Source organism: Micromesistius poutassou (assembly GCF_964030765.1).
Source record: "Micromesistius poutassou genome assembly, chromosome: 4".
NCBI classification, from domain to species: Eukaryota; Metazoa; Chordata; class Actinopteri; order Gadiformes; family Gadidae; genus Micromesistius; species Micromesistius poutassou.
The window spans coordinates 20148977-20171835 of NC_140274.1; the positions used below are offsets into that span (position 1 = coordinate 20148977).

The 22859-nt window shown below is 54.2% G+C and overlaps 1 protein-coding gene across 1 annotated transcript; it reads left to right on the forward strand.

The window, feature by feature from the left end:
• The first annotated feature begins 1292 nt into the window (after positions 1 to 1292).
• On the forward strand, positions 1293 to 21726 carry LOC311341942 (homeobox protein cut-like 1). The gene is given in 15 exon segments (XM_084466752.1): positions 1293 to 1335; positions 2140 to 2244; positions 2867 to 3067; positions 3497 to 3555; positions 3903 to 3945; positions 4455 to 4551; positions 6456 to 7274; positions 9053 to 9154; positions 9479 to 10044; positions 10172 to 10313; positions 11555 to 11845; positions 12209 to 12397; positions 14863 to 15178; positions 16589 to 16780; positions 16782 to 21726. Coding segments are annotated over 15 exon segments (3456 nt in total). The 5' UTR covers positions 1293 to 1302; the 3' UTR covers positions 17083 to 21726.
• Positions 21727 to 22859: the final 1133 nt, after the last annotated feature.

Consider the following 22859-nt stretch of genomic DNA (forward strand, 5'->3'; position numbering starts at 1 on the left):
CACACACACACGCAGAATCGCGCGCGGACTCACGCACGCACGCACACACACACACACACACACACACACACACACACACACACACACACACACACACACACACAGAAGCGTGGGTGTGGGTGATGGAGTTCAGGATCAGTAGATTAAGGAGGACTCGGAGGGGACTAATGGAGCTGTCGATGCCTGCCTGCCCCCCCCACCACCACCGCCCCCCCCCCCCCGCCCCGCTCACTTTATAAGCGTTTTTAAGTGTTTTCTTGCGTGAGCATCGAGTACACGAACGAAGCACTTACACGCAGCAGGCTTGTGTGTTATTCTTCCTCGCTTTTTGATATTCCACACCCCCGACGCAGAGTAATGAGTAATGAGGGTATTCAGAGCCCGTCCCTGCCTCCCACTGTCATTAACGCCGCCTCACACACGCCCCAGTCTGCTATGATACAGGCCGTTTGATTTACACACGCCCCAAATTAATTAACGGATCGTAATTTTGCCAATTAAGCAAATTGCGCTGTATAACCTATAATTGGACACCGGTTTAATCAAGAAGGCGGGCGTGTGCGTGTGCCTGGTGAGTCTGCTATGCTTGCTGACGTGTACGCACTCAAACAAGTGCCTTGGCCGCAGACATGTGCTTTGGGAGCGCAATTGATGCCCGACTCCTCGTCTCCGTCTGCTGTGACGCACGCACGCGGGCGTCCTAGCAGACAGAGGCCCCGAGTCCGGCCCGCCTCCCAGAGAGACGGGTATCACACCGCTCACGTTTAGTTCCACTGAGTTCAGTCACAGACGGGCTGTGAGGGTGCGTCCGGGCTGACAAGTCCGAGGTAAACCGCGACCTGCCTCCAGACCATTAGGCAGACACAATCACAGCGCTTCATGGCAGATTAGTGTGCTGTATTAGGATTTATAGCTCTATTAGTGTAATCCCTCTGTTTTAGAGTGGCCTAGGCTAAGGGGCTTACACGCACGCACACACACACACACACACAGCCACGCGCGCACACAAACACACACTCTTAAATACATGTATGCACGCACCCTGGCAAGCTGCTTGGTTTATAGAGTACACACAATCAATGGATTAAGGTGAAATTTAGATGGCAGCTTAATGGACACGATAACGCACAAAGCATGCATATTCCAACCCTGACCTAACTAGCGTACCCACAATGCACCGCGGCCCTTAAGCCCAGCGGGCGTGCTGTAGAGCAGGGATGGCGTGACGACTGTGTGCCGGTCTGGTGACCTGTGATCTGTGATCTAACTCGCATTGTCTTCCTCAGGGCTGACGAGATCGAGATGGTGATGACAGACCTGGACAGAGCCAATCAGGTGGGAGGAAACGCAATGTTTGTGTGCACGGTTAAGAGCAAAAAAAACGTAGCCGCGTAAAAAAATGTGCTGTGAAATATCATTTATTTGAAATAGTACATCATAGAGGTAAAACACCCATTTTAAGAAATGTGTAAAATTGGTTGGAATAGATTTTTGTTGAAGGAGGCTTCGGTGTGTGTATCCAGACAAAGGCGTCCATGAGCCTGATAAACTCTGGTGTCCACAGTAAAAGACACCGCTATTGGCTGTGCATGCTAATGAGACACCTACTCAGCCCTCCTAACCTTAATAAGCCCCCTGGCCGAGCCGCCACCGCCACTGCGTGGAGAATATTCCGGTGTTATTTGTTAATGCCATTATTGTTAGCTCTGGTTATTAGCCGCGGAGTCTGATTCGGGGCTGAGGGGGGGGGGGGGATGGGGGTTGGCGGGGACATGTGATGCTAATGCTGGCCTGGAGCGCAGGCCTGGCTGTAAGGCCACACACAAACCCTTTTCACACTCCTGATGTGAGGCTCAGCGGGGACGACAGCACCGGCCTCCAGCCTCCTGCCTCAGCCTCGCGCGGGGGAAAACGGGGAAACGGGCGTCCTGGTGTTTTCGTTTTAACGTGACGAAGGCTGTAGCGCCGAGGCAGAGAACAAAACATCCTCAATATGGTGACGGTCAGGGCGGTCTCCGAGGCAGCGGCGTGCCGTCTGCTCTCCACAGCGGCACGCCGGCTCGGCCGCCCAGGAAGAACCTGACTCTCTCCCTCTCTTTCCTCCTCCCGTCCTAAACTCCTCCTCTTCCTCCCATCCAGAGAGCAGAGGCGGCCCAACGGGAGGCGGAGTCACTCAGAGATCAGCTGACCCTCACCAACCAATCAATGCTGCTCGCCGGCCACATCCACGCCGACTCCGACACGGTAACCCTCAGCATTGATTTATTGATCGGCCGCGTGACAGGCCCCCGAGATGTATCGATCGGCGCTCGGGGCCCGATAACTAAAGGTGTTGTTTGTGTCTCGGGCTGAGCTTGGGATCATTGATCACTGTTTGTATTGACCTTCGCCGTCTGGCATTTGGAGCATTATTAAAGTATCGATTGATCGCCCGGGTGCAGTATTGACATTTACAGCATGCTGCAGAGGCTTCTGCGATGGTAGATTGCTTTATCGATCGCCTGGATTATTTTTAGGCTTATGGCGGCAGACTTTGAGAACGGCCAATGCTAAGAAGTCACTCCCATTGATCTTAAGAGAAGGGTTCTTTGTGATCGGTTGATTGATTAACCATGACTATTGATTATTGATCCGAGCCGATCGAAGACTACCGATCAACTGCTCATAAGTCAAGAAACCGGCGGCAGCAGACACACCGATCAAACTATTGATTGATCGCTTTTCCGTCCTCCATCGTCCTTTCATTGATCCGACGACTTTGAACCGGAGTGTCCGGCCGTTAAAGCTGATAGGCCCCTTACGTGGTCACATGACCGTGGTGGCTCCGCCCCCTTGGCCTGACGGACGAGGCGGTGTGTGTTGACAGGAGGCGGCGGCGGCGGCGGGGTCGGACGCGGCCTCCCGCTCCAGCCTGGAGGCGGAGCTCGGGGCGAAGGACCGGGAGACGGCCCAGCTGGTGGAGGACGTGCAGAGACTGCAGGCCAGCCTGAGCCGGCTCAGGGAGAGCACCAGCGCCCAGATCAGCCAGCTGGAGCAGCAGCTCAGCACCAAGACCCTGAGCCTCCAGGTCAGGAGCCTCTGTTTGGGTACTAGAGGAGGGGCGGGAGTCACGGGGCGCGCTCGCGATACGACGCGCGACACATGGCCCTCCATACCGATGATGATGATGATGCCAAGATGCAGTGATTCTGCCATAATCAATATATTGTTGGCAGATCCTATAACGATACATCATGATATATGTCTAACGAGAGGTGAAGTGCTGGATGTCACAGGGTTTTTCTGTTAATGCCTAGTTAACTTCCGTTCAGGGTTCGCTCATTCGTGTGTCAAGCGCCACCAGGGAAAACTGTTTAGATCGCTTTATTTTTATTAACTTAATATTGATATTTGGGGTGATATTTCCGGTCTAACTCTTCATGAATAAAAAAATGAAAAAAAAAATGTTGTGAAGGTTTTGTCCACACGACCGACCGGTGGTTTTTGTTACCTTCAGGAACTGGAGGAGAAGCTGCTGAAGCAGGCCGACTATGAGGAGGTCAAGAAGGAGCTGAGGTAGGCTGTGTGTGTGTGTGTGTGTGTGTGTGTGTGTGTGTGTGTGTGTGTGTGTGTGTGTGTGTGTGTGTGTGTGTGTGTGTGTGTGTGTGTGTGTGTGTGTGTGTGTGTGTGTGTGTGTGTGTGACCGACCGATACCAATGCACTGACCTATTTCTATTTATTGTAGACCTATTAAACGTATAGCTTCTTTGTGAGCGTGATGCTGTTGATAATGGAATGCTCCCCTCCTGGTCCCTTCTCCGTTCTGGCCCCAGGGCTGGTGTCCAGCTCTGTGTTACTGTGCGTTTAGACGTATAAGGGCGTATATAACAGGCGTCTCTCTCTGTCTCTCTCTCTCTCCCCAGCATCCTGAAGTCCATGGAGTTCGGCCCGTCAGACTCTGTGCAGGTAACGGCGACCACGTCAGCTCCTCAGCGGGGCTGATGTCCGTGTGCATTTAGTTTCCCCCCTAATCTGCGTCTATAGAATCACGATTAAACATAATGCAAATCCTCACAGAGAATTCACATTTACATCGAGGTCGTTTAGCAGACTCTTTTACTCCAGAGCGACTTACAATAAGTACATTTGTCAGATGAAGGAGAAACAATATATCGCTGTCCGTACAGCAAGGATGTTCACAGAACCAAGTGCCAAGCACTCACAATCGCTAAGGGTTAACCCATTTCTGTACACAACAAAGATAGCTCGGATAAGACGCTACACAATGCTACTGTAGCATTGTACTGTATTTGAGTGCCAGGATGCACAACACACAATAAGTGCGTAAGAGAATCCACGTACCGGAGAGTCGTCATCCGGTAAACCCACAGAACGTGTATTGAAACCAGAGGGGGTGTGTGAGTGTGATGTTTACCGGGGCTCTGCCGGTGTGTCTGTCGCGCCCGGCTAACCAGGACTCCTCCAAGCCCCTGGAGGTTCTGCTGCTGGAGAGGAACCGGAGCCTTCAGTCAGAGAGCGCCTCTCTGCGCATCGCCAACACTGAGCTCAGCGGTAAGTCAGCCTTATTATCATCTGGGGGGGGGGGGGGGGGGGGGGCGTCGATTCGATGGCAAGCGTACCAGGGTGTGATGAGTCTCACCAGTATGCTGCTAAAAGGATGAGAGTGGTTCCCATACCAGTGAAGTACCTAAAATGCAGTATCAGGTATTTGAGAGTACGTAAGTCTCTGTGCCGGTCCGATACCAATCAAGTGACTGCGGCTCATTTACTGCAGAGAACGTCAAACACGGGCGGTGTTACGCCCGCCTTCATAATGGTCGGAGGTTTAAAGTCTGAAAAACACGGATGCTCAGGCTTAACTACAAGAATACAAATGTATTATTAGAATTATAGACTATAAGTGTAAATGATCTAGTTCTGCCAAAAAGAAATGTGTCAACAGTAAGTGAACCAACTTCACATTGTTGTTATCGTAAGAGAACCCTCTTCTCTGTTAGTAGTCACAATGCTAGATGCTGTATCGGTGTATATACTCGGTATCGACCGATACTAATGTTCAGGAATCGGAAAGGGAAAAATGGTATGGGAACATCTGTAACAAGGATCTGGTCCTCAAGGTGTGTCTCTGTGGAAGGCTAGGCGAGCAGGGTGGGATCTGAGAGTAGAACAGGCAGGAACCTTTGGAACAGCTCTTTCTCTGAGAACACGTCCTCTCTGAACACCAGACTGGGACCTCCCGGTCTTTGGTCTTTGTGCTCTGCTGTGGATCAACCGTCTTGTTTCTAAGACCGCCACTCCTTCACACACCTCTTTACACTCCTTTACATTCTGGACCACAGGCCGCTGTCCTCGTTTCCGCGTTGGGATTGCGTTGAAGGGAATAAATGAATGATTCAATGAAAAAACGAATTTTCCAAAAAAAAATGCGCGCAGGGATTGAGCTCAAAGTAAAGCAGTGACGTAGAGATGGAGGAGGTAGAAAAGAGGGCACTCTGTTCCCGGCAGAGCCCTCTCTCTCCCGGACGCTCCTTGGTTTGAAATGTCATGCCCGATTGCTTTAGGGTTGAATAGTTGAATAGCTATGAATTGATTAACATTCAGGGTAAGGGGAGTTTACTGTCTAACTCAATCATGTAAAATCTCCAACCGGCTATACACGCAGGAATAATGTTACCCCTCCCCCATCCCGCCCAGATGGCTGCTCACCCTCCTCATGGTTTCCAGTGGAACCAGTGGTCGGTGGCCAGGTACAGAAAATAAAGTTCATGTGACATTTATGTCTGCGACGGCGGGCATTAAAATCTTTCTGTAGCCTCGTGGAAAGTCCTCGTGACTAAGAGCGTCTGGTCCTCAGTCTGGGTCTATCGCTGACCAGAGAACCTTTCTTTTAATTGCTCCATTTATTTCAAGTGTCTTTCTCTCTTTCTTTTTTTTTTTCCTTTTTTTGTTTTAAATATATGAACTGGAAAAAAAGCAATATGTTAATGTGATATCACTGATGGTCTGATGCAAGCGGCAGCAATGTTACAGAAGAGGACTGCACACCATGTGCTGGTGATTCACGGACTTGGTTCAACTGTCTGCTCCCTCTCCCTGTCTGCCTGAGAGGGGGAGAGAGGGGGGGAGAGACTACCAGGCTGAGTGCTGGTTCACTGTCACCCCATTGTTTTCCATGGTTGTATTTGTTTGTTTCCTTCCAGGCTGTTGCTCACAAGAAAGGTACAAATCACTAATGCATGGGCGTACTGTCATGGAGGGGGGGGTTGGCAAAAGTAAAAATAAATAAATAAAACCTAAAGCAAAAAAAAAGTTTTTTAATCTGGATTATACAAAAAAAAAAGATTAAGGATTAAAACAACTTTTTTTTCATTTTTTTTCTCAATTTATTGAGCGAAACCCCCTTTTTTTTTTTGTTCACTCCCCATAATGCACGGTGTGTTTGACCTTTCTTGTAGGGCCAGCCGGAGGGAAAGGGACAGAGCAGCCCGCACCGAAGGAGGAGCCCTGTCCTCGCGAACCTCCCCCCTCGCCCCCTCCGCCTCCGCCCTCCCTCTGCTCCTCCTCCTCCTCCTCCTCCCAGCTCTTGCTCCCTCGCGTTCACTCCGACCCCCTCGGCACCGCCGCCCCGACCTCCAACGACACGCACCCCTTCTCCCCCGCCGGCCTCGGCGCGGACTTCTACTCGCCCTCCTTCCCCCTGGTGGGGGGCAAGATGGCGCTGAGCTCGCTGCTGCAGCGCCAGCTCCTCCAGACCTTCTACTCCAAAGCCCTGCAGGAGTCGTCCGGCCTGCCCACCGGCGCCCTGCTCTTCTCCCCCTTCACGCCCACGCTGGGCTCCCTCCCCTCCTCCAACGCCGGCTCTGGCGCCGCCGCCACCGTGCCCCTGGCGGCCAGCAGCCCCCAGCCGCCGCCCGCCAGCCCGGACGTGGCCACCGTCAACGGCGGCGGCGGCGTGGCGTGTGGCGCACCGTCCCCCTCCCCCAGCCACTCGGACACGGCCGGGGGCGGGGTCCCCCTGGACGGGGAGGACATGGACACGGCGGAGATCGCCCGCCAGGTGAAAGAGCAGCTGATCAAGCACAACATCGGGCAGCGCGTGTTCGGCCACTACGTGCTGGGCCTGTCCCAGGGCTCGGTCAGCGAGATCCTGGCCCGGCCCAAGCCCTGGAGCAAGCTCACCATCCGGGGCAAGGAGCCCTTCCACAAGATGAGGCAGTTCCTGGCGGACGAGCAGAACATCCTGGCGCTGCGCAGCATCCAGGGCCGGCAGAGAGGTGAGTGGGGGGGCGGGGGGGGCTTCTTACTCCTGTGTGTGTGTGTGTGTGTGCGTGCGTGTGTGTGTTCAGCGTGCGTGTGTGTGTGCATATGTCTGGCCCCTGTATATTGCTATTGATCGGCTTGTCAATAAGGACTCGCTTCTTGTTATTCTCTTCCCTCCCGTCTGCGGCCACACCTGTGTTGCTCCGAGCGCGGTCCTAGTCACACACTCCCCCCCCCCCCCCCCCCCCCCCCCACCCGATCCATACCGAAACCTTTCACTGATCCATGGTATTGACCGGGGGGGGGGGGGGGAGCAGGGAGGGGGGGGGCGGGGGGCACCGTTTAACGGCGGGGGGATTTGATTAGCCGGCTCCTGCTTTTGTTAACGCATCGCGGCGTTTGTGATTGATGGAGATCGGCGCCGCGGTGTCTCGGGGCCTCGCGGTCCGCCGCCGTGGACCGCCGTGTTCTCCGTAGCCCCGGGGGGGCACGTCTGCTCCGCTAGACAGAGGAGGGCAGGCGTCCTGCCGGGGTCTAGAGGTCAAAGGTCACCCCCGGTGGGACTGCTTATGAGAGGCATGTTAAAAAAAACAACTGAAAGAAGCGACGGAACAGCTCAGAGTGCACTCACCTGGGGCCACGTAGAGGGGCCCCGCAGCGTATAGAGGGGTCCCACAGCATATAGAGGGGCCACAGTGTATAGAGGGTCCCTAGCGTATAGAGGGGCCACGCAGGGTATAGAGGGGGCCACAGTGTATAGAGGGTCCCTAGCGTATAGAGGGGCCATAGAGGGGCCACACAGGGTATAGAGGGGCCACAGTGGATAGAGGGGCCACACCCCGGATAGAAGGGTCATAGAGGGGCCACACAGGGTATAGTGGGGCCACAGCGTATATAGGGGCCACGCAAGCATATACAGGGGCCACACAGCGTCTAGAGGGGCCATAGAGGGGCCCCCGCAGTAACGCGCTGTGTGTTGTTCCTAACAGAGGGCTCAGGCCAGCCCCAGCTTAGCAGAGTGTTTCAGGACGTCCCGAAGCGGAGAGCCCACTCTGAGGCACCGTCCCACCCAGGTGTGTCCCCCGGCCGCCATGCCCCGCACGCTCTGTCGTCTGGCATGCTTCTGTGTCTGGGTGACGTGTACCCCCCCCCCCCCCCCCCCTGTGTGTGTGTGTGTGTGTGTGTGTGTACCCCCCCCCCCCCCCTGTGTGTGTACCGTACCCCCCCCCCCCCGTGTGTGTGTGTGTGTGTGTGTGTGTGTGTGTGTGTGTGTGTGTGTGTGTGTGTCTCCCCTGTCCACCAGTTGTTTGTGTGTGTGTGTGTGTGTCTGTCTTTGTGGTGTTGTGTCGTGTTGTCGTAAAGCCGTGCTGGTGTGACTGTGTCGGGGAGGGCGGCCACACTGCGGGCGAAGGCTGACGTCAAACGGAGCTCAATCTTCTGTCGGGGACTTTATGGCTCGTTTCTCTCTTTTTTTTATTCGGTGGCTAGCGTTTTTTACGGCGCGAGCCTCCCAGCTCGCCGCGTGCATGTGTTGACTCTCAGAGCGGGGGGGTTCCACCGCGAGGCCCCTCCGCTCCGGCTCCGCCACAGCACGGCGGCCGGCGGCCGGCGACCGTCCGTCCGGCTCCTCGGCCGCGCCGTGTTGTAGCCAACAGCGACCGGCGCAGCGTCGGAAAACGGCTTTTCACATGTTGTGCAGAGAAAGGGTTTGTGTTTTAACACGGGCTGCCTCTCCCTCTCTCTCTCTCTCTCTCTCTCTCTCTCTCTCTCTCTCCCCCCCCTCTGTCTTTAGGCAACATCACGGCCCGGGTTCGTACCCCAGAGGCCAGCTCGGACGAGGCGATCAAGTCCATCCTGGAGCAGGCCAAGAGGGAGCTGCAGGTGCAGAAGGCCGGTGAGTTAGTCCCGCCTCCGCATGCGTCCCAGCACGGAGTTTCTCCTCCAAGTGCTCCATGACATTTACATTTACATTCAGCGCGTTTAGCAGACGCTTTTATCCAAAAGCGACTTACAATCATTTGTAAGAAGAAAGAGAAACAAACAATATATCGCTGTCGGTACAGTATAGGATGTTCATAGAACCAAGTGGCGAGCACTAACCATCGCTGGGTTAACCCGTTCCCCGTATACAACAGAGATAGCTGGGATAAGACGCTACACCATGTGCCTCCCGAGTGACCCTCCTCTCTCCCCCCCCCGACCCCCTCTCTCCCCCCAGACCTGTCCCACGGGCCCCCGTCCTACGGCGGTCTGAAGGGCGGTGGCGGCGGCGGCGGCGGGGGCGCGAGCAGCGGCTCGGACGAGGCCATCCGCTCCATCCTGGAGCAGGCGCGCAGGGAGATGGAGGCGCAGCAGGCCGCCCTGGAGCCCCTCCTCAAGGCCTCCTCCGCCTCGTCCTCCTCCTCGCTGTCCTCGCTCTCCCACCAGCGGGACTTCATGGGCTCCCCGCTGGCGGCCACGCTGCCGCCCTACAACCCGCTGGCGCTGTCGCTGAAGAAGGCCCCGGGGGGCGGCGGCGGCGGCCGCGTGTCCTCCTCCTCGCCCACCTCGCCCTCCCCCATCCTGGACTTCAGCTCCGGCGTGAAGCGGGAGCACCGGGGCTCCTCAGGGACCGAGTCGCCCGCCGCTGACGGCGCGCTGCGGCTGGGCCGGGGCTCCGGCGGCGGCGGCGGAGGGGCGGGGCACTGGCGGGAGCAGTGGTGGAGCAACATGCACGGGGACCCGCGGAGGAGCGTGTCGCTGCAGACGGGGGAGGACGGCCACACCCCCGAGGACTCCAAAGAGGTGAGGACCTGGGAGGGGCCGGGCGGGTCGCTCTGTCCCCCCCCCCCCCGTGTGGCCAGGGGTCGCGGGCGGCGGGCCGGCACCAGTCTTACACTCGCGCGTGCGTGTGTGTGTGTTGTTGTTCCAGGGGATACTTGGCGACGGTCTGACCCGACCCAAGCAGTGGAACAAGCTGAACCAGAGGAGCAGAGAGCCCTACCTCCGCATGCAGCTGTGGCTCAACGGCGACCAGGGCCAGAACGCGCAGACGCAGCAAGCACACAACCAAGGTACGGCCGACGCGCCAGGGTGCCAGGGCTGTCCAAACCGTCCATCACCATTAGAATTATCATAGTTATTAGCCAGTGTAGCATAGGGTAATTTTCACTTCTACTCCCACGCAATACTCAATAAAACCTTGCTGCTTTACCAGTCCACCACTCTCTCTACACACATACACGCACACACACAACACACACACACACACGCATACCTCCTCCTCCTCCTCCTCCTCCTCCTCCTCCTCCTCAGTGCTGTGGCTGTGTCAGCTAGCAAGCTGCTGGTTTGTCATGTCATAGACAAGCTAGTGTTGCAGCACCAGATGGTGTGTGTGTGTGTTTGTGTGCGTTTGTGTGTGAGTCTGCATAAGTGTGCTTTTCTGTGTTAGTGTGTGTGTGTGTGTGTGTGTGTGTGTGCGTGTGTCAATGTGTGTGTGTGTGTGTGTGTGTGCGTGTATGTGTGTCAATGTGTGTGTGTGAGTGTGCGTGTGTGGGTGTTTGCGTGTCGGTGTGTGTGTGTACATGCATGCCTGCATGTGTTTCTCTTTCTCTCTGGGGGTGTAAACAGCAGCTAATGTACACTGACAGCTCCTCATGACTGCTCTGTTCCAGCCTGCTGCGCCGCTCTGCGGTGGGGGGGTGGGGGTGTGGGGGGAGGAGCGGACGGCAGACAGACAGAAAGCTCCCCGCTATACAGAAAGAGAGAAATTAGCAGCTCCACTGTTCCTGTTAATCAGCGGCTGGCTCGGTGTCACAGGCGCCAGATCGCTGCTTATTCAATTAAAGCTGTGCTATTACAGCTAATAGGATCGCCTGTCGTTGTTTGCGTTTGAGTGAAACGCACACCGCGCGGGGGGGCTTCCTCGCCGCTTTGAGGCCGTTCCTCCTCATCCGCGTGCTCCTCCTCGTCATCCTCCTCATCCTCCTCGTCATCGTCCTCCTCTTCCTCCTTCTCCTCGTCCTCATCTTCATCCTCTTCCTCCTTCTCCTCGTCCTCCTCTTCCTCTTCCTTTTCCTCTTCCTCCTCCTCATCATCCTCCACCCCTTCCTCCTCTTCTTCCTCCTTCTACTCCTCCTCCTCCTCTTCATCCTCCTCCTCCTCCTCCTCCTCATCCTCCTCCACCCCTTCCTCCTCTTCTTCCTCCTTCTACTCCTTCTCCTTCTCCTCCTCCTCCTCCTCTTCATCCTCCTCCTCCTCCTCCTCCTCCTCTTCATCCTCCTCCTCCTCATCCTCCTCCTCCTCTCGCCTCCAGAGGGAACGCCCAAGACGTCGGCCAGCTGTAGCCCCGCCCCCGAGTCGCCGCTGAGCTCGGCGGAGGAGTCGGTGAACGGCCTGCCGGGGGACCCGCTGGCCCCCCAGTCCGCCGGCGCCAAGCCCCCCTCCGAGGAGCCGTCGGGCGGCGAGTCCCAGCCCGGCACCCCCCTACCTCTACCGGGGCCCCACTCGGCCCTCAGCATCCAGGAGATGGTGGCCATGTCCCCGGAGCTGGACACCTACGTCATCACCAAGAAGGTCAAGGAGGTGCTGACCGACAACAACCTCGGTGAGCAGCGCCCCCCCGCCCCTCTCCACCCGCCTCCGCCCGAGCACTCCAGTCAATTTTCAACCCCTTATGTTGGTGTCGGCATTGGCCCCTAAAGTAAGGGTCAGGCTCTAGTTTCTAGTACTGGTCGTGCAGGGGGCTGTCCGTTTCTCAGGGCCAATGACCAGAAGGCCTTGGCCTTGGTCCCAGGGCAGGTACACACATCGCTACAGAACACCGGTTACAATACCACTTTGTTTATAGGCTCATAGTTCGGTTTGGTCCGGTTCTAGGGCAGGTACACACTTGGTTTGGTTCCAGTCAGACCTCCCTGACCTCCCATGCCCTTCCAACCGTGTCTTCCTCCATTCTCCACCCCCCCAGGTCAGCGTCTGTTCGGGGAGAGCATCCTGGGCCTGACCCAGGGCTCGGTGTCTGACCTGCTGGCCCGGCCCAAGCCCTGGCACAAGCTGAGCCTGAAGGGCAGGGAGCCCTTCGTCCGCATGCAGCTGTGGCTTCAGGACCCGCACAGCGTGGAGAAGCTGATGGACATGAAGCGCCTGGAGAAGAAAGGTGTGTGGGGTCACGGTTGTGGGTTCGATGTCCGGCGTTCACCTGGTACCCCGGAGCGAGATGGCTCCCCCCCCTTTTGCTCCTCTGTCACGTGCATCTGTAGTCAGTGTAGGTCGATCAACGCGTCGCTCAACCACTCAATAGTAGAGTTGTTCCTATACCGATACCAGTATCAGAAATTCCCCCCCGATGCTGCCTAAAATGCAGTATCGGGTATCGGCGAGTACGCAAGTCTATGCGATACGATACCATCACATGACTCCTTTACTGCACAGGCAGAGAACATCAGAATAACAATGATTGATGATCAGAAATGATCTAGTTCTGAAAGAAATAATGTGTCGACAGTAAGTGAAACTATACCGTCATCGTAAGAGAACCCTCCAATGAGAACAAGTGCTGTTAGTGGTCACAATGCCGGATGCTGTATCGGTATATACTCGGTATCGAACCACACTCAAGCGAGGAGACGACACGGGTACGGCCCGGTTCAACCAGCAGAGGGGGGACAGGGGGGGGACGGGGGACGGCTGGGTACCCTGACGCCAGGGATCAGAACCCCCCCCCCGCTGACACCAGGGAACAGAACCCTGACCCGTGAACCCTATCCAAACCGCCGGGCTCCCCCTCCCAGAGGAGCATGGACGGGGTCCATGTCTGAGCGCCGCCTGTCCGTTAGCCACGCACGTCTGCACACGCTCCGGCCCCCCCCCCCCGAGAGCAGGACAGGACAGGACGGCGTGTGTGTGGCGTCCTCGCAAGGATGTCAGTCCCCATCGCCCGCGCAGGCATCACGCGCGATATGAGATGTGACAGATAGAGGTTCGCCGCCGGGGGAGGGGCGGGGTTGTGGGGGGGGTGGGGCGGGCGCTTACTCATACTCATCAGCACTCTTCATCACCGTCATCATCAACGTCCTAATCAACCGCGCCCGCGAGCAGCCGTCCCCCCCTTGTTTTGTGCGTTAGCTCGCCGCGCGCCGCCGCAGGCCCTGTCCTGTTGACGCTCCCCCGCTCGCTCGCTGATCGGTACCCCACATGTATCGAGACGAGGACTCCGCCCCCTCTACCCACCCTAACCCTAGCGCCCGCGCACGGAGCAGCCATTAAACACGTGACCCGGGCGGCCAATGGGAACGCACCCGAGGGACCCGGGATCAGTTTAGCCTCCTGATAGAGAGCCTGGCACAAGGGTGGAAATAAAACACATCATGACCTTACCAGCAGTGGCTGGCGGGGCTGTTAGCGCACCACCACCACCTCCCCCCCCCTCCTCCTCCTCCTCCTCCTCCTCCCATTCAACTTCATTAGAGTTCATTGACCCCTCCGTGATTTCATCAGGAGAGCGTTAGGAACAGTCCGCGCCCGTGGCCCGGCCCGCAGGAAAGGCACGGGCCGCCGAGGCCGGCTCTGACCTCTCGCTCGGTGTCGGTCTACCCCCCCCCCCTCCCCCCCCCCCCCCTCCCCCCCCCCCCCCTCCCGCAGGCCGGGAGCACAACTCTGGTGATCTAACCTTGTTCCGTTCCGAGGGGTTTTTCCGCCGCAACATTTAGAATATCCAGCAGCGTGAATTTAGTGTTTAGAGAATGTCAACTATATGCAGGGACGCCACCAGCTGTTAATTTCTGAGTCGTATTGGTGAGCCGCGATGGTCAACAAACGGTGCTGTGTTCGGAGGATACCTTCTTTGTCTGGTCCCAAGAGTGGGGCTCTACTGCCACCTAGTGGCGGAGGATGATATGACCGCGTTGTTTCATGCAAGGCTTGTTTCGAAGATTACATTCACTCATTGAGCAGATGCTGTTATCCAAAGCCACTTGAGTGATTACTTGCTAATCACTTAGTGTCAGAGGGGGATAAGGTTGTGGCTAGGGTGTCGGTGACCCAGCAAGACGGTCCCTGGGTCAATCAGCCGGTCTGCAGCCTAGTTGTAGCCGTCCTCAGCCAGGGACCTGACCCCTACCTGGTCCTCAGTGACCTGCATCTGAATCACTGCACTGCTTCGGAGACAGGCATCGGCTCAGATGAATGAACAACAAACAGTCAAACTGGGTAGAGGACAGGTTTCTAACAAGACTCACTTGTTCAGAGTTCACCTAGACTCTTCATAGACTCCCTTAACCCCCCCACAACCCTCTTACGCACTTATTGTATGTTGTACGTCCTGGCACTTAATGTACGCACTTATTGTATGTTGTACGTACGCCTGGCACTTTAAAACAGTACTTGGCATTGTGTAGCGTCTTATCCTAGCTATCTCTGTTGTGTACGGGGAATGGGTTTACCTAGTGATCGTTAGTGCTTGGTACTTGTTGTACGCACGTCCTTACTGTACCCACGGTGATATATATATTGTTGTCTCTAGTCTTCTGACAAATGTACTGATTCTAAGTAGCTCTGGATAAAAGCGTCTGCTAAACCCTCACTGTAACCCTGACGACGGCGGTGGTTGTTTCTGCGTTCTAGCCTACATGAAGCGGCGTCTGAGCTCCCTGAGCGACGCCCACTCGGTGGACGCGGGCGGGGCCATGGGGCCGGACTTCCTGCAGGGCTCCCAGAGCCCGGGGGGGCCTCAGCAGCAGCAGCACCACCACCACCACCACCACCAGCACCAGCAGCAGCACCTGAAGAAGCCGCGGGTGGTGCTGGGGCCCGAGGAGAAGGAGGCCCTGAAGAGGGCCTACCAGGAGAAGCCCTACCCCTCCCCCAAGACCATCGAGGAGCTGGCCTCCCAGCTCAACCTGAAGACCAGTACCGTCATCAACTGGTTCCACAACTACAGGTCAGCCTCGCAGAGAGGGGAGAGTGGGAGGGATGGGCGGACATACTGGACCCGTAACGGAGTAATGTGCTTTTCAAAATACAGCTACTCAGTGGTTTACTGAACAAGATGAAATAGTACACCCAGTCAGGCATAACACAACCAGTACTCTTGGGTCGGTCTATAGATATGTATTCATGTGGTGACTCTCAACTGACTCAATAGAATCTGTGCTCAGATCTTGTGTATCTATGTATGAATACGTGTTTGTATAACGTGTTCTGTGGTCTCATGTATCTAGGTACAGTGTGTATTAATACAGTGTGGTCAGGTCTCATGTATCTAGGTACAGTGTATTAATACAGTGTGGTCAGGTCTCATGTATCTAGGTGTGTATTAATACACTGTGCTGTGGTCAGGTCTCATGTATCTAGGTACAGTGTGTATTAATACACTGTGCTGTGGTCAGGTCTCATGTATCTAGGTGTGTATTAATACAGTGTGGTCAGGTCTCATGTATCTAGGTGTGTATTAATACAGTGTGGTCAGGTCTCATGTATCTAGGTGTGTATTAATACACTGTGCTGTGGTCAGGTCTCATGTATCTAGGTGTGTATTAATACAGTGTGGTCAGGTCTCATGTATCTAGGTGTGTATTAATACACTGTGCTGTGGTCAGGTCTCATGTATCTAGGTGTGTATTAATACACTGTGCTGTGGTCAGGTCTCATGTATCTAGGTGTGTACTAATACACTGTGCTGTGGTCAGGTCTCATGTATCTAGGTGTGTATTAATACACTGTGCTGTGGTCAGGTCTCATGTATCTAGGTGTGTACTAATACACTGTGCTGTGGTCAGGTCTCATGTATCTAGGTGTGTATTAATACAGTGTGGTCAGGTCTCATGTATCTAGGTGTGTACTAATACAGTGTGCTGTGGTCAGGTCTCATGTATCTAGGTACAGTGTGTATTAATACAGTGTGCTGTGGTCAGGTCTCATGTATCTAGGTGTGTATTAATACACTGTGCTGTGGTCAGGTCTCATGTATCTAGGTGTGTATTAATACAGTGTGGTCAGGTCTCATGTATCTAGGTGTGTATTAATACACTGTGCTGTGGTCAGGTCTCATGTATCTAGGTGTGTATTAATACAGTGTGCTGTGGTCAGGTCTCATGTATCTAGGTGTGTATTAATACACTGTGCTGTGGTCAGGTCTCATGTATCTAGGTGTGTATTAATACAGTGTGGTCAGGTCTCATGTATCTAGGTGTGTATTAATACAGTGTGGTCAGGTCTCATGTATCTAGGTGTGTACTAATACAGTGTGCTGTGGTCAGGTCTCATGTATCTAGGTGTGTACTAATACAGTGTGCTGTGGTCAGGTCTCATGTATCTAGGTGTGTACTAATGCGGTGTGTTCTGCGTTCAGGTCTCGAATCCGGCGGGAGCTCTTCATAGAGGAGATCCAGGCGAGCGGGGGGGCCGGGCCCGGCAGCGAGGGGGGGTCCCCGTCCCTGCGGGGGTCCAAGTCGGGGGAGGGGGACAGCTGCGACGGCACCGAGTCGGACGGCACGGTGGAGGCGCGGCAGGGCTTCTGCCCCGGACAGGAGGGGCCGCGGGGGGGGGGCGGACCACGACATGGAGGCCGAGTCCGAAGCAGGGGCCTCGGGTTCCTCCCCCGCCCGGCTAGAGTGCGGCACGCCGGGCTCCAGCTGCGGGCCGGCCGGCATGGGCCTCTTCAGCCTGACGGAGGCCTCGTCCTCCAGCGGCTCGGGGCCCAGTAATAACATCCCGGCCTCCGGCCCCGCCAGGAACCCCCGGGACAACACTCTGCGCAAGAAGAAGGCGGCAAACCTCAATAACATCATCCACCGGCTGGAGAAGGCCGCCAGCAAGGAGGACCCCTCAGAGTGGGAGTTCTAGCGCTCTCTCTCTTTCTCTCTCTTTCTCTCTCTCTCTCTCTCTCTCTCTCTCTCTCTCTCTCTCTTTCTCTCTCTCTCGTCTCGCACCTCGTCTCCTCGTAAACCCCGCGACCTCTAACCCTTGGCCCCCTCCCGCTCTGCCCTCGGACCGGAGGGCGGGCGCAGCCAAAGTCAAGCTCAGCAGCCATTTTTATTACTTCGACGCTTTCCGTACGAAGGAAGAGAAACAAAGAGCGGTTGTTGAACCCGAAGAAAAAAAACAAAAAAGAGATACACTGATGTACTAAGAAGAACAAAAAAAAAACAACAACAACAACAACAGAGAGACAGAGTGTCTCTCGTCTTTCTTTCTTTTTTTTTTTTTTTTAACTGAGTTGTTTTTTGTACTGAGAAAAGCACTTAGCCGTCCTGCTGGCCCATGGCCCTGCTGTACCTCTCCCCACGCCCTACCCTCCGTCACCAGCCAGCGGGCCCAGAGTGGCTCACCCTGAGCTGGGGTCGGACCCACCGAGCTGGGGTCGGACCCACCGAGCTGGGGTCAGAACCCACCGAACTGGGATCAGACCCACCGAGCTGGGATCAGACCCACCGAACTGGGATCAGACCCACCGAGCTGGGATCAGACCCACCGAGCTGGGGTCAGAACCCACCGAACTGGGATCAGACCCACCGAGCTGGGATCAGACCCACCGAACTGGGATCAGACCCACAGAGCTGGGGTCAGAACCCACCGAACTGGGGTCAGACCCACCGAACTGGGGTCAGACCCACCGAGCTGGGGTCAGAACCCACCAAGCTGGGATCAGAACCCACCAAGCTGGGATCAGAACCCACCGAACTGGGATCAGACCCACCGAGCTGGGGTCAGAACCCGGAGCTGGTGACGGAACCCGGACTCAAAGAGGACGGACATGCAAGACGGAGCGGAGAGTGCTGAGCGGCGCGCCTCCCAGTGACGGACTCTGGCTGGAGGCGCGACGGCGACAGAAACTTTTTCGTACGAGAACTCGCTCTCTTAAAGGGAGACCTCTCCTCCCCCCCCCCCGTCTGCTGATCACTCCCCCACCTTCCCCTCACACAGTGAGACGCCTCATTTTTCACACTGTAGAGTGACTGTTACAAAATCCTTTGCCTTTTATCACTCGTGTGTGTGTGTGTGTGTGTGTGTGTGTGTGTGTGTGTGTGTGTGTGTGTGTGTGTGTGTGTGTGTGTGTGTGTGTGTGTGTGTGTGTGTGTGTGTGTGTGTGTGTGTGTGTGTGTGTGTGTGTGTGTGTGTGTCCACACACCCAGACAGGGCTTGTGTGTTTCCCCTCTCCAAGGCAGCATGTGTTTTATGTTCTCGTTTTCGTTTCCTCCTCCAAACTCCTCCCTCCCACGCTCTTCCCTGAGCTGTACAAAAAAAAGAGAAAAAAAAGCCGTTGGCCCGTGCTGCCATGGTTACCGATGGAAGACCCCGAAAGATGAACTTTGACGCCCCCCCCCCACCCCCCCGCCCCCCCCCCGTCGTTGTCGTCTCCTCCGTGTTTCCTGTCCTGCTGACAGCCATGTGATGGCCAGGAGGACACATCAGGGGTCCCTCACCAAACACAAAGCACTCACCTGAAGAGGAGGAAGGAGGGACGGACCCCCCCCCTACCCCGGACCCCCGGACCCCCAGCACCTCCTCTGCGGTCGGAGGACGCCCCCGTTTGATTCTTTCTTCTTTGTTTCCTTTCCTCCTTTTTTTTACGTTTGGATGGAGCAATTCGGTTGCCAATAAGAGATTGCACAGTCTATCGACTCTAAAGGGTACAAAATAGGGAATTTAAGGAAAAACGCTGTTTTTTTAAAATTAGCAAAACGAAATATGAAACAGAAGAAATTAACAACAGAGTGTGAACAAAAAAAAAAAAAAGCGGAGGAATAACTGAGTTTAGTGTATTTAAAAAAAAAAAAAAGAAGAGAGAGAGGGAGAATGGCCGAGCCACCCAGAATAATAGAGTCATGTTGCGTTCCTGAAGATACGATACAACGGAAGCACGTCGTACTGTAGCGGGGCGAGGGGGATGCGATCTAGAACCTGTCTGGTTGCCCCGGGCGACGCTCAGCCTCCTGGCCTGCCAGCGCTCGTGTGTGTGTGTGTGTTTGTGTGTGTGTGTGTGTGTGTGTGTGTGTGTGCGCCCTCAACAAATTATCTATTCACAACACACACATCTTTTCTAGGCCAAATCAGGAAGAGTGCGTGTTTGTGTGCGAGTTGTTCCGTGTGTGTGTGTGTGTGTGTGTGCGCGCGCGCCCGCCCGCCCGCCCGTGGAATTACATGCATTAGCGTCAGGGTCCAGGTTAATTCACTTTAGATCAACTTCAATCACGGAATAGTTTTGTGTTTTTGTCTTTTACGATTTTTTCCACCCACCGGCCCCCGCCGCCGGTGTGTTCCTGCACGCAGCCCTGAGGAGGTACGGTTCTGTTCTGCGGAGAACGTCTGCGTGAACACGCGGCGGGCGCCGGACGGTGAATTGGCCCTGGCCCTGGCCCTGGCGTGAGTGGTTCCGCTGTCCTCCGGCCTCTCCTGTCACCAGAGGGGCGGGGCGTGGTGCGTTAGGTTCTACTGTATACACTAAAACACTATAAGGCATATCACCTCTTCCTCGTCGTCCTCCTCTTCCTCCTCCCTCTCTTACACAAGCCCTTAGTGCCTGTCAGCCCACTGCCTCCCCTTTTATGTGTGTGTGTACGTGTGTGTGTGTGTGTGTGTGTGTGTGTGTGTGTGTGTGTGAGTGAGTGCACGTGTGGCCATATAGCATGTGCAGGAGTGTGCTGAGTGGGTCATGTTTTTTATCTACTTGCACACACTACTAGTGCACAACTGCCATCTACTTCTTTAAGCTGTTTGATGCATCACCATCACATTAATCTTCACAAAGTAGTGTAATACTTTGATTTACTGTAGCTTGGTTGTAATGCTATTATTATTATTTTTGCATTTATAGTTTGGTTTTTATTCTGCTTATTTATAGGTGCTGTATTTCATTTTAATGTCTTATCATTTGAGTTGTCTATTTTGTAAGGGATTATATATCGTTCCTGAGGGCAAGTAACATTTTTATTATTAGACTTATAGACTGCCGGCAGTATTGGTTAATATTTACAAAGATGTACTAGTTCTCATTTGTTTGTATGTTCATGAACCCTGAAGCTCATTTCAGTAGCTTTAGAGACGTTATCTGCTACAGTACCTGCGCCCATCAGGCAAACGGGCCGGTATCACCACGCTTCATTCGCTAGCTATCGATATCAAAAGGACATATCGAGATCACTGAATATCTGATGAATTATCTTTTTTTCTTTTCGTGTCACTGCTTTGATCATACGACGTGTATCGGCCGCGCGGTGCCGCGGTAGTTTAGGTCCAGCTGTCACTCTCGATGAGAGTAAGCCCCGCCCCCACCATGTTATCGCGAGATCTGCGTTCATATGAGCACCATCCCCATGAAGCTTGTTCGCTATTTAGAAGATAGGTTTATATGACGATACCTAAACTTGAGAACCCAAGTTAACTTGAATAAGGTCATATCTGCCAAATTGAGATTAGAGAAGTATCCCACGACGAACGGAGATCAACGATTATGCATTATCTACTTAGCAGTCCGTAACAAAGCACTTATTAGGATCTTCTCCGAAGACGGGCCCCTGACGGGGTCTGGAAAACACTAACTAGACCCCCCCCCCCTCCCGAGGTCTCTGGGAATTGTATGCCTTTTTAAAAGTGGTTCAGAACCAGACCCACACACACACACACTCCACATTCTAACACTAAGAATATATTTTAGAGAAAGGCTGTGCCCATGTTTTTTGTAATACTGTGTTGTTAAAGTTGTGTAGTTCCTGATCTGGATTTTAACTCGCAGCTCCAGAGAGGGGCCTAGTGGCCACGGAGAGCGCCCTGTCTCCCCAGCACAAGTCCTTTAAACCCTGTCGTCTTTTTTAAATTCCCCGCACCGTGGATACATTTTTAAAGTATTTAAAAAAAAATGCTACATGATCAATTTTACTTAAAAGCTCAATTTAAAAAAAACGCAAGCAGATGAAATCTGACGTTCCGGTGAATCTAATGTGATTAGGATTTGTTTAGTTTGTCGATGACGGCGGATGTTAGACATGTGCCCACTGCTCTGCAATAACACCTACTAACCCCCCCCCCCCGTACCGACTCTGTGCTGAGACCCCCGCCGTGTTGAGAGGTCCTTATTGACAGCTACCGCGGAGAATAAGCACTTACAAGCCCCCTAATTGAGCAGCTCTCTAGACCTCGTGAGATCATCAGATTCGTGCCTTCTACTGCCAGGCACCGAACTATGATGTCATCAGAAATGAACTCACGCGTCGAACAGGAAAACTACTCGTGTGTGTGCGTGTTTGTTTGTTTGTTTGTGCGTGAGTGTGTGAGTTAAAAAAAAAAAAAAGGACAACAAAAAACGTTTTAACCCCGTGTGTGTGTGTGTGTGTGGTGATGACGTAATCTCGGAAGGTATTTCTCCCAATGGCCATGAAGGTACTTCATGTAGAGAGTCCCCTCATCCACCCGTACGGGGTCACCCCGCTGATAACGTGGAGCGAAAACCCCGACAACCGCGGCAGGACCCCGCGGCTCCGGGGGTGGGGGGGGGGGGGCGTCCAAACCCCAGTCCTAAACCCGCTCTCGCGTCGCCGCCCCCGCGGGGGGTGGACCTCCTCTCGCGCTCTTGTATTTAAGCAATGAACGGCCAGAGCGTTAAATAGTGAAGGAGTGAGCAGCAAACACTGTAATAACACTGAATTTACTCATAGGGCATTTGTTACGTTTATTCCTCTCGTCCGCGTCACGGTGGCCGCGTGACGTTTTGTGGCGCGGCCGCGCGCAGGGGTCGGCCTTGTGGCGCCCCTCGCGGCGCGTCCACCCTCCCCCCCCCCTGGGGGGGGGGGCCGTACTGTTACAGCCGACCAGGCCGCGCGCCGTTCAGTACCGCCACGGCGCGCTTTTACTTTGAAGGGCAGGGAGAGGAGAAGGGATGATGATGATGATGATTCAGGACTTTTTTTCCATGATCCACAGATATTTTTCTACTACAAAAATATAAATCAGAAGATTCTATACACTGTTGGATGACATTGTAAAGGTTGTAAAACAGATGCTGTATATCATATCATGTTTTTTCTGAAGTTGTAAAAGCTTTACTGTATGATCTGTTTTTGAAGTAAGTGGTTTCTCCATCCCACGTGTTTGTTGCTGATGGCAGCACTGGTCACCATATTCAGGAAAAAAATCAATATCACAGAGAGAGAGAGAGAAAGAGAATAGAGAAGACCTCAGATGTTTTTGTAATACTTTTGGAATAAATCTTATGAAGTGGGTTTTGTAAGGAAACGCTTTCCAAACGAACGGTGCTGTATGCAGCACAGTGACTCCAGTAACACAAGATACAGCACAACGCACCCTCAGACACAGCACCCTACCCCCCCCCCGGCCCCCGCCGGGCTCCTCACCTCCTATTGGCTACAACTGGTTGAGTCTTAACCCGATTCCTCATTGACCTTAACCTGTTCTGTTATGCTTAACTTATCTTTAGGACAGTAACTTATGTGACTAGATTTCTCAGCTCAATGGTTTAACGGAAAAAAAAAAAACGCAAAAAAAAAAAAATACTACAGAAAAATAGTTTAGATTTAAAGAGGAAGCAAAAAGCCAAATAGTGAATAGTCACCCACTTCCTGTTATATGGACGCTCTTGTTGTTTTGTTTATTTTATTTTTTACTTC